This window comes from Coregonus lavaretus, assembly GCF_964263955.1.
Source record: "Coregonus lavaretus genome assembly, contig: HAP1_SCAFFOLD_367, whole genome shotgun sequence".
NCBI classification, from domain to species: Eukaryota; Metazoa; Chordata; class Actinopteri; order Salmoniformes; family Salmonidae; genus Coregonus; species Coregonus lavaretus.
Window position 1 is genome coordinate 425,027 of NW_028157359.1, and position 12,474 is coordinate 437,500.

The 12,474-nt window shown below is 47.2% G+C and overlaps 1 protein-coding gene across 1 annotated transcript in view; it reads right to left on the reverse strand.

Moving 5' to 3' along the window:
• LOC311125502 (serine/threonine-protein phosphatase 6 regulatory ankyrin repeat subunit A-like) overlaps positions 1–708 on the reverse strand; it is a gene marked incomplete at its 5' end in the record, with an annotated part of 48,067 nt that extends 47,359 nt beyond the window's left edge. The window contains 3 exons of the mRNA XM_084199546.1: positions 51–251; positions 379–449; positions 633–708. Coding sequence (XP_084055672.1) covers positions 51–251; positions 379–449; positions 633–708 — 348 coding nt within the window. The remainder of the gene's footprint in view (positions 1–50; positions 252–378; positions 450–632) is intronic.
• Positions 709–12,474: the final 11,766 nt, after the last annotated feature.

Genomic DNA, 12,474 nt, shown 5'->3' on the forward strand with positions numbered 1-12,474 from the left:
GTATAAAGTGTAGACTACAGTGTGTAATCATGTCCATGCTAATTGCTAACCTCCTGGTGTCCACTGAAGGCTGCATGGTGCAGCGCCGTGCGCCCGGCCCGGTCTGACACGTTCACGTTGCTGAGGAGAGGGACCAGGGCCTCGGCACAGCGGACTGCCTTATTGGCCGCAGCGATGTGGAGCGGCGTTTGCCAGTTCTTGTCCCTGGCGTTCACGTCAGTAGAGTGTTTCAATAACACCTGGACAGCCTCCTACAGGAACACAGTTCAAATCATGTTCAACTTTGTTTAAAGTGCATTTAAAAATCACAACACACTTAACAGTCAAACACATATGCACAGGAGTGTGTGTGAGGGCTGACAGTATCAGTACACGTACCTCACTGCAGGAAGCCACGGCCCGGTGCAGAGGAGTGAGCCACTTGTTGTCTTTGGCATTTACTCTGGCTCCTGGGACACAGACAGAAAAACAGGTGACAGACTGACAGGGGACAGACCGACAGGGGACAGACCGACAGGGGACAGACCGACAGGGGGACAGACCGACAGGGGACACATTCAGTGCCTAACAACACACTATACAATACAAGTAAAATGATATACAACATAATTCTGACAAAATAAATGACATACCTGTACACGAAGAGACAACACACAATAGCTTAGCCCTTGGTGCAGCCACAGCTCTCGGGCACCTGCGTGAGCACATAGAAAATCCCTGTCTAATCAGAGACTTCAACACATTAGTTCCCACAATGAGTTAATCAACCTGCCCATCAACAATAAGCACTGGGACTACATAACAGAAGCCATAAAGTTGAATTTTTAAGTCACATGCCCACTGGGCTAGTTTGTTCCCACCACAACCCACCAGGATGATGTCTGAAGGAGCTAGAAAGTTCCCCTCTACCACTCCTGCCTCCCTCAACCGAGGTACAATATCTGCGCGCAGAGTAGTAGCCATGGACCCACTATCTAACATCCCCTTCAGCTCAACTTTATCCTGTACTAGCACAGTGGTGTAAAACAAACTGTCATTCTGAGTAATTCTCATTGTGTTCTGAAAAATGACTGTGTTGTTCTTGGGTACTGACTCACAAAAGTAAGAATAAACAGATTGGATATCATCATCAGTGGAGGAAAAATAAGAATGCCCCACATTGCCCTCCTCAGAACGGAGGCTTTCTAGTTTTCCTGAGACCTGCCAGTCTGTCCACATCCAGGGTTCTGTCGCTGCCCAGCCTCACTACAGTCAAAGCTCATGTGGCCCGGAGAAAAGCACTTGACGCACAGCTGGTGCATCTGACAGTGAGCTTTGGTCCAGTGATTAGTGCTTCCACAGTCAGAGCACTCATGCTGACGTTTGTGGAACTGTTTACGGGGCCCTCTACATTTAACATGTTTAAGTCATTTAGCAGACGCTCTTATCCAGAGCGACTTACAGTTAGTGCATACGTTACTTTTTTTTTTTTCATACCCCCCGTGGGAATCGAACCTACAACCCTGGCGTTTATTGGGGATTTATTATTCTCCTAAATTGATGGGATGACTAACTTAGAAAGAATGCATTCTTGACTGGGCTAATGTAGGTTGTGACACCTGGCAGGCTGTGATTGATGTGAAGAGCTGTTTTAGGGGGTAAAATGAGATAAGGATTGTTTCTCCAAATGCTAGACTATGCTGGTTCTTTGTGATCTGTGAACCTTCCTTGGACGTAGGAATGAGGTCTAAGGGAGCTGGCTCTTCTCACTATGACAGGTTGTTATGATAAACTTGTGCCTGGCTGAAGTGTGCAACAAATGGCGCCGAGGAGATGGGACCAACACCTGAACCAACGGATTGGCTGAGTAAAGTTAAAACCACACTCATTCCTTTACTCTAATTGGCCAGCAGAGAAGTGGGAAACTTTCTCTGTCAGAGTATTTGAGTATTGGATCTGAAACAATGTTTTAGTTCTCTGAAGTGCCCTGCGAGGTATTTCAAAGAGTCCGTATATACGAAACATCATATTTACCATTGAAGTTTTTTGCATTAATTAAAATAACTAGTATATCTTAGAAGTCGTGTTGACCTCTTTTGTTCCTAATACCAGATTTGAATTGACGCGACTTTGACAATTGGTGACCCCGACGTGATCTGGTAGAAGGGACTTCGCTGGATACTGTCCGGCCCATTTGGTCACCTCTTTCATCGAACCGTGTGTTTCACAAACTGCCCGGGCTTCTAAAAAGGTAAGCAGATACCTATTGTTAAATAACTAAAGATCTGCACATTGGCTTTATCCAAATTAATTTTGTGAAACACCTGTCTGATGTAAGTGAACTCAATTATGAAACTATTATGAGTAGATAAGCACAATATTGTGACATGCAAGCCTTTAGTAAATGTGATGTTTAAACCATGGTACCAGAGAGTATTGGTTCTACCGGCAAGGTCCGTGAGATACGGCTAGGTTCAGGAGACAATACTGACATCTACCGGCAAGGTCCGTAATTGCGACAATACGGCTAAGGTTCGGAAGATATAGGGAATAATTGGTTTAAATAATTGCTATCGGCAAGGTTCGTAACTACGACAGTACGACTAAGGTTCGAAGAATTATACCGGCAAGGTCCGTAACTGAGATACGGCTAGGTTCGGGAAATTTTTGATAATACTGGTGACTGGCAAGGTCCGTAACTAAGGGTTGCGGCTAGGTTCAGCACAGTGTTTTGAATAAAATAGACGCGGCTGTGTGCCCAAATAGATTGTGTGTGGAATATAAGTGTGTCATTTATGACTGTGTGACATATTTGACTGTATGATAGGATTATGACTGTGTATTGTGAGTGAGTGCGATAACTGTGTACTATTTTTGCTGTGTGATAACTGTATACTACGTTTAACTGTGTACCATTTTTGACTGTGAATACAAAGAATATTTTAAAACAGTAAATGATGAGAATTACAATTAGGAAATAAAGTTTAAAGTGTGCAAACGTTAACAAAAGACACCCATAGGAGGTACTATAAAAGTTAGACAGTGCGAGTGTTGTCGTATGCATGAAAGTGTGAATGATAAACCTGTATACCTTGATAGAAAACAAATTGGGAATCAAAAGACGTTTGTGGCTGTCCAAACGGTATAATTTGGGAATAAATGTTGGATTTGTGTTTACTCAAACCATATAACCCGTCAGTAACAATCGAAAACATGAAATGAAAAGTGATGAATGAGTGTGACTGAACTAAAACGTTTGAACTGATATATTTGAAATATAACATTTGATGTTTGACATAGCGTAATACTGCTTTTAAATAAGTAAATTGAAGTGATTTGGTGTGGCGTTTAATTTGATGTATCAACCATTGGTTAAATAATTGAAAAACTTGGGTTTATTCGTTCAATTTACCAATTGATGTGTGGCGTTTAATTTGATGTATCACCACATTGGTTAAATTATTGAAAAACTTGGGTTTATTCGTTCAATTTACCAATTGATGTGTGGCGTTTAATTTGATGTATCGCCACATTGGTTAAATAATTGAAACAATTGGGTTTATTCCTTCAATTTACCATTTGATGTGTGGCACTGTAAGAATACTGCTTTCAAACAATTAAGGTTGAAATAACCTGGCGCCGAGTTTAACTAATTAGGTGGGAATAATAGATAGATGTACTTTAAATAACTAAATAGCGGACGAATATTACAAATTAAAACGAAAAAAACATGACTACCAGCGGAGAAGCGGAAAGAATATTGAAGGCTCTAAAATCCACACTTGAAACAAACGGAGGAAAAGATGGAAAAGAATGGAGCAGGCGAGGAGAAAAACTTTATAGAGAATGGATAGACGATGGTTGTATACTGTCCCCCGATGGAGTGCCTGTAGAAGGCGAACCAGGGAGAATACTGGAGACGTTGAAACGGAAAACCCAGAAAGCAGAAGGCGAATGGAAAAGTGAAGGAGAGCCCCGCAGTGGCAAAATTAAAGACGCAATGGAGAAAGCAAAGCTAAAGGAGAGGATTGGCCTAGCAATGCTTGGAAAATTGAAGAAACTGTGTGCGGAGAAAACAGGACAAAAGGAAAGGACCCGTTTATACCCACCCTTACCAACAGCGCCACCACCATATGAAGACCACCCAAAAACAATGGCTCCGGTTCTGGATATAGCGGGAAAAGTCCACTATCAACAAAGGACAGATGAGGGGGAAGAAGGAGTGTGGGTCAGAAAGAGCGATATGACTGACAGAAGGGGAGAAGTGGATGGCGGGCGGCAGGTAGCTTAGTGGGTAAGAGCGTTGTGCCAGTAACCGAAAGGTCGCTGGTTCTAATCCCAGAGCCGACTAGGTGAAAAATCTGTCGATGTGCCCTTGAGCAAGGCACTTAACCCTAATTGCTCCTGTAAGTCGCTCTGGATAAGAGCGTCTGCTAAATGACTAAAAATGTAAAAAAAATGTAAATGTACTTCTAAAAGATGCAAGAGCGCTAGAAAAAGGAGTGTTTGAACTGAGTAGAATTGAGGGAGAGACGGGGAACAGATGCGGAACAGAAGGAGGAGGGAGTATTTACGGTGACGGTGAGAGTGAGAAGGAAGAGAGAATGAGCCTAACTGGAGGAAACGTAAGAGGTGGTCTAGCCCAGGGGGAGTGGCAACAAAACAAGGATGCTGAAGAAGGGGAAAGGAGGGAGAGACTTGAGAGACAGAGAGATGAAGAACGACTGGAAGAGTTGAAGATGATAAAAGAGGAAGTACGACACCAGGAAGCACAATTGCAAAAGTAAAAAATGGAGCTCAAAGCGAACAAGAACGGAAGTGAAAGTGAACGCTCACCAGTAAGGGGACACTGTATTGACCTCAGAGATGAGGAGGAAAGAGGGAAACAACAAAAACTAATATGTGGAGCTTTTGATGGAGACATATGGGACAACAATGATGGACCTGCATACCATACCCGAGCCAGGGCCCAGTCCAGAGAAGGACACAAAGGGGGGCAGTACCCGTTGAGGGAGACCCCAGGGGGGGTCTCAGTTTACAAGCCATGGTCTCACAGAGACATACAGACACTGGTGGACAGTCTCCCCCAACCTGATGAATCTGGACACAGATGGGTGAAGTCTTTTGAGAGTCTCACAGCAGCGGATGAACTCACCATAGGTGATATGGTTACTGTAATGAACAGGTGTATGGGAGACCAGGAATGCAGAGAGATAATGACCTCTGGGGGACTGAGAGGGCAAGTGTGGTCGGCTACAAGATTTGACCCCCACCGCAGTGACGTATGGAATGTCATAAGGAGGAAGTATCCTACCCAGGCCAGACCCGAACTGATGAGAACTCTGATATTGAATGACGATGAAACCATACCAGCATACATGAAGAGGGCTAAGTGCCTCTGGAGGCAAGCATGGAATGAAGAACCAGGAAAAGACACCATGAAGCACCTCTTCCTGACAAACTGCTTGGGGGGACTCCCGGATCAGGCTCGAGCTGAATGTGAAAAAGTTGTGGCAATCACCGCAAAATCAATTCCGGAATTTACCGAGATAGCACAACACCATGTGGAACGATGGAGAGAGGGTAAGCGAAAGGAAGAGGATGAACTCAAACAACTTCAGAAAAAGGTTCTGAAGAAGCAACTGACAGAGGACAAGCCGGGAAAACAAATGGTGGTAACCAGTACCCCAACATCTAATCCTACCACTCCTGCACCCGGAAATGATACTACTGCTGCAGTTACTGCTGTAATACAGGCAATGACGGAAATGATGGCACCTTCTGGTCCTCCTGGATATGGTGCACCCGCATACCAGCAATCCTATATACCACCACGACAACAGGGATACACCCCTAGATACGCTGACCAAGGGTGTTTTAACTGTGGGATGCATGGCCACCTGGCAAGACACTGTTATCTCCCAAGACAGGGACAACAAAGAGGGAGGGGTTACATGGGACAGTCCAGAAGACAAGCACCGAGATACCAACAAGGATGGGGAAACTGGCAAGGAGGAGGAATGCCAGTCCAGCAGCACCAACCACCACAACAGCAGAACCGAAAACAAGACCCAGCAGTGCCTAACGCTGCCTTCCTGCCCAGCATGTCATGGCTGGGTGATGAACACAATTACCAATGAAGCTGCCCAGAAACCCATAAGGATCCCACCACCAACATTTACACTTTCCCACCAGGTTCAGAGCCGATAGTGACATGTTCGATTGGAGGAAGACAACATAATATGCTGATTGATACAGGATGTACATGGTCTTCTGTACAAGCAACATATCAACTCACTACCAAAACACAAGCTTTCTCTGGGGTTTCTGGGGCTATAATGAGAAAGCCATACACAGTTCCATTGGAGGTTGTATGGGATGACCAACAGGTTACCCATCAGTTTCTATACAACCCGGAATGCTCAATGGGGCTCATGGGGAGGGACCAGCTTTCCAAACTGGGATGTAGTATCTATTGTAACCAGGAGGGTTTACATGCATCCATCACGCCCATAGATGATCTCATGCCAGTAATCATGAAAAAACTCTCCGACCCCCCTCACATGCTATATGTGGGAACACACCTAAACGAGGAAGATGAGGAGGAAGCATATGTTTACTGGCTGAAGCTCATGGATACTGACCCTGATGCTCCCCGAGTATGCAGAGAGTTCCAACTATGGAAGGCCTGGATACAGACCTTAAATGCATACTATCCACCTGAGGACCCTCCGCACATGACAATGAACTATACCAGGGACTTGGATGAAGCCTGGGAGGAGGAAATGGACGATAGGCGCCCGATTGTGACCAGCAATTATATGTACATACTCAAAGAAGGAGTGGCTACCAGCTGCATGGTCATGGATGGAGACGTGGTACTCACAGACAAATGGTTTGCTCTTCCTAATGATTCTATGCCGCATGTTACCCTTCTCGTGGGATTTGGATATGAGGCAAGATCTCTGGGACCAGCGGTAAAGGCAGCAAGTTGCCTACGGTGGAACAAAACCTCTTGTTACAAAGTGGAAAGCGCATTCCTTGAGGGAAATCAAGTATGGAGAATTAAACTCAATGTGGATGATGTGTCAAAACCAGAGGTTGTGAGGAGATCACGTTACCATGGCAGGGAGATGACTGATCATCCGGATACTCCTAACATTTTCAATCAACTACCAGAGGAACTGTGGACAACAAGTGCTGAAGATGTGGGGCTGGTTGATGTAGAACCAGTGGTTGTCTCCATTCGAGAAGGAAGTGAACTCACTATCCCAGTTCACAAATCTCAATACCCTCTCAGTGAAGAGAAGACGAGGGGTATTGAGCCTACGATATCAGGACTCCAAAAAGGACAGGTTATATATCCAACCTGTTCTGTGTGGAATACACCCATCCTTCCAGTAAAGAAAGGTGACACTGGGAAATGGAGGATGGTGCAGGACTTCAGACCAATCAACGAAGTAACTGTACCAGATGTTCGACCTGTACCAGACCCATATCTGGCCTTACAGAACATTTCACCCACCCAAGATTGGTTTACAGTAGTGGATCTCGCCAATGCATTTTTCTGCATCCCATTACATCCAGAGTCCCAACCACTTTTTGCATTTACCTATAGAGGGCAGCAATTTACGTATTCCCGACTTCCACAAGGCTACCGTGATTCCCCGGGAATCTTCAACGCTATCCTGAAGAGCCACTTGGAAGAACTAACATTACCTGAGGGGGTGACACTACTCCAATACGTTGATGATCTTCTGTTGGCAGCACCCACTGCTGAGTCTTGTTTGCAGGCCACCAAGTCCCTTCTCCTGTTGGTGGCCAAAAAGGGATACAAGGTAAAGAAAGAGAAAGTGCAGTGCTGTCGGAGAAGTGTCCAGTTCCTGGGAAGAGTGCTGTCAGGGAAGGGACAAGCTGTGTCTGTGGCTCAGAGGACCTCCATCTTGGAACATCCCAAACCTACTACTGTACAACACCTTTTGTCATTTCTTGGCCTTACTGGATATAGCAGAACGCATGTGCCAGAATACTGTCTTAAAGTGGAACCACTGCGGGCAATCTTGAGAGAAGCAGGAAACAGAAACCTCACAGCAGTCCTTAAGTGGACTCCGGAAGCAGAGGCAGCTTTAATCCAACTCAAACAGATGCTGGCACAGGCTGAAGCACTGTCCTTACCCGATTACACCACGCCATTCTGTTTGGATGTTTCGGAGCAGGATGGTTATGTACATTCCATCCTGTATCAGAAACAAAAGGGGGAAAGAAGAGTGTTACACTACTATAGCGCGAAACTGGACAACATTGAAACAGGACAGACTGACTGTGCCAGACACATGGCTGCCATTGCAAAAGCTATAGGTAAAACAGCCCACATTGTGATGAGACATCCACTTGAAATCAATACAGATCATGGGGTGACCGCTTTTATAGGCTCCAAACTTTTCACAATGTCCAGTAAAAGAAAATCCAGCATAACAAAGGCCATCACTGCAAAGCACATTACATATGTGACAACAGCAACCAATATGACCGATGGTATGGGTTTTGGAGAACCACATGTCTGTGAGGATAGAGCAGCCAAACAGATTAAAGTCCGAATGGACCTGCAAAACTCACCCTTGGAGGGGAACAAAATCACCCTGTTCACTGATGGATGCTGCTACAGGTCAAAGGACCCAAAGGAAGGAAACACTGCTGCCTATGCAGTGGTGAAACAAGACACAGAAGGAGGACATTAAGTAATGGAAGCAGAGAAACTTGGTCCCAATGAAGCTTCAGCACAGTTAGCTGAACTTAGGCCGTTGAGGAGAGCTCTACAACTAAGTGAAGGAAAGAATGTGGACATCTACACAGACTCTGCCCATGCACATGGGATTGCACACATTGATGGACCACAATGGATGAGAAGAGGCTAGGCTAGATATTGCAAAAATCAGATATACAGACTACATGCAGGCACTAATTTCTCTTGTTGAAAGATTGTCTAAACAGGTGGTGGAAGTGCGCACTCCTGCTGTTGAAACCACGGACGAGAACAGAGACATCCTGGTGGGAGATTGGGTGAGAGTGAAGGTGCATTCCAGGAAGTGGACGGAGCCAAGGTGGGAAGGGCCTTTTCAGGTGAAAGAGGTATCAAGTCACTCGCTGAGGGTAAACACGAGTAAGAAGGACGTGTGGTACCACAGACCACATTGTGCCAAAGATATAGTTCCAGGAAGAACTCTAGATCAAGTACAACAGGACTTGGCTGCAGACGGGGAGGATGGTATGGTTACTAGCGGGGCTGGCCCTATGGGGAACAGTGACATCCAGTCAGTATCATAATATAGTCATTACCTTACAGGAAGGGGAATCTCAAGTGATGTCCCTAGAACCATGTAAGATCTGGTCATGGAGGAATAGGGCTAGTGGAATTGGGGACACTGGTTGCAATTGGAACCAGAAGGAAAACTGTAACAAAATGTATCCCCATGTGTTAAAGAGAAGTACTTATCTGTGTGGGGGAAAGTGGTGTCCATATTGGGATTTTATGATTACAAATGTTGGCACCTTCTGGGAATGGCGTAGAGGCTATCCATATGTAATAGGAGATGCTTCTAAAGCAGCTAGGTTTTCAATGATAAGGGGTGTGCAGGGGTCAAAAGGGGGTGCATGTAAAGGTGATGAAATCCTACTAACCATCCAAGACATTAAACTTACAGACGCAGGTGTGTACACCTTAGCAGCAGTACGATCCGGACCAGACACCATGGGTGTGTTCACCATCGTGGTCACACCCAAACCTGCAGCTGGGGAGAGACAGACCCAGTTGAACCACATCACCACTCCAGGACCAGCTCAGCTTCAATCCACTAAGGTCCACTGGAGAGTTCATCAATGAGCTTGACGCCTTGATAAGTTCCTTTCCTGAGGATGGCTCACCCCTCACAGTTTTGGGGGATTTCAACCTCCCTATGTCCACATTTGACTCATTTCTCTCTGCCTCCTTCTTTCCACTTCTCTCCTCTTTTGACCTCACCCTCTCACCGTCCCCCCCTACTCACAAGGCAGGCAATACGCTTGACCTCATCTTTACTAGATGCTGCTCTTCTACTAATCTCACTGCAACTCCCCTCCATGTCTCCGACCACTACTTTGTTTCCTTTTCTCTCTCGCTCTCCTCCCACACTACTCACTCTGCCCCTACACAGATGGTAATGCGCCGCCGCAACCTTCGCTCTCTCTCTCCCACTACTCTCTCCTCTTCCATCCTATCATCTCTTCCCTCTGCTCAATCCTTCTCCCTCCAATCTCCTGATTCTGCCTCCTCAACCCTCCTCTCCTCCCTTTCTGCATCCTTTGACTCTCTGTGTCCCCTATCCTCCCGGCCGGCTCGGTCCTCCCCTCCAGCTCCGTGGCTTGATGACTCATTGCGAGCTCACAGAACAGAGCTCCGGGCAGCGGAGCGGAAATGGAAGAAAACTAAACTCCCTGCCGACCTGGCATCTTTTCACTCCCTCCTCTCTACATTTTCTTCATCTGTTTCTGCTGCTAAGGCCACTTTCTACCACTCTAAATTCCAAGCATCTGCCTCTAACCCTAGGAAGCTCTTTGCCACATTTTCCTCCCTCCTGAATCCTCCCCCCCCGCCCCCCCCCTCCTCTCTCTCTGTGGATGACTTCGTCAACCACTTTGAAAAGAAGGTTGACGACATTCGATCCTCGTTTGTTAAGTCTAATGACACTGCTGGTCCTACTCACACTGCCCTACCCTATGCTTTGACTTCTTTCTCCCCTCTCTCTCCAGATAAAATCCTGCGACTTGTGACTGCAGGCCGCCCAACAACCTGCCCGCTTGACCCCATCCCCTCCTCTCTTCTCCAGACCATCTCCGGTGACCTTCTCCCCTACCTCACCTTGCTGATCAACTCATCCTTGACCGCTGGCCATGTCCCTTCCGTCTTCAAGAGAGCGAGAGTTGCTCCCCTTCTCAAGAAACCAACACTCGATCCCACTGATGTCAACAACTACAGACCAGTATCCCTTCTTTCTTTTCTTTCCAAAACTATTGAGCGTGCCGTCTTTAGCCAACTCTCTTGCTATCTCTCAGAATGACCTTCTTGATCCAAACCAGTCAGGTTTCAGGACTGGTCATTCAACTGAGACTGCTCTTCTCTGTGTCACGGAGGCTCTCCGCACTGCTAAAGCTAACTCTCTCTCCTCTGCTCTTGTCCTTCTAGACCTGTCTGCTGCCTTTGATACTGTGAACCATCAGATCCTCCTCTCCACCCTCTCCGAGCTGGGCATCTCCGGCGCGGCTCACTCCTGGATTGCGTCCTACCTGACCGGTCGCTCCTACCAAGTGGCGTGGCGAGAAGCTGTCTCCGCACCACGTGCTCTCACCACTGGTGTCCCCCAGGGCTCAGTTCTAGGCCCTCTCCTTTTCTCCCTATACACCAAGTCACTTGGCTCTGTCATATCCTCACATGGCCTCTCCTATCATTGCTACGCTGACGATACACAACTAATCTTCTCCTTTCCCCCTTCTGATAACCAGGTGGCGAATCGCATCTCTGCATGTCTGGCAGACATATCAGTATGGATGACGGATCACCACCTCAAGCTGAACCCTGGCAAGACGGAGCTGCTCTTCCTCCCGGGGAAGGACTGCCCGTTCCATGATCTCGCCATCACGGTTGACAACTCCGCTGTGTCCTCCTCCCAGAGTGCGAAGAGCCTAGGCGTGACCCTGGACAACACCCTGTCGTTCTCCGCCAACATCAAGGCGGTGACCCGCTCCTGCAGGTTCATGCTCTACAACATTCGGAGAGTACGACCCTGCCTTACACAGGAAGCGGCACAGGTCCTAATCCAGGCACTTGTCATCTCCCGTCTGGACTACTGCAACTCGCTGTTGGCTGGCCTCCCTGCCTGTGCCATTAAACCCCTACAACTCATCCAGAATGCCGCAGCCCGTCTGGTGTTCAACCTTCCCAAGTTCTCTCACGTCACCCCCCTCCTCCGCACACTCCACTGGCTTCCAGTTGAAGCTCGCATCCGCTACAAGACCATGGTGCTTGCCTATGGAGCAGTGAGGGGAACGGCACCTCTGTACCTTCGGGCTCTGATCAGTCCCTACACCCAAACGAGGGCATTGCGTTCATCCACCTCTGGCCTGCTGGCTCCCCTTCCTCTGCGGAAGCATAGTTCCCGCTCAGCCCAGTCAAAACTGTTCGCTGCTCTGGCACCCCAATGGTGGAACAAGCTCCCTCACGACGCCAGGACAGCGGAGTCACTCACCACCTTCCGGAGGCATTTGAAACCCCACCTCTTTAAGGAATACCTGGGATAGGATAAAGTAATCCTTCTACCCCCCCCCCAAATTGTAAAGTGGTTATCCTACTGGCTATAGGGTGAACGCACCAATTGGTGCGTCGCTCTGGATAAGAGCGTCTGCTAAATGACGTAAATGTGCCCTTGAGCAAGGCACCTAACCCTAATTGCTCCTGTAAGTCGC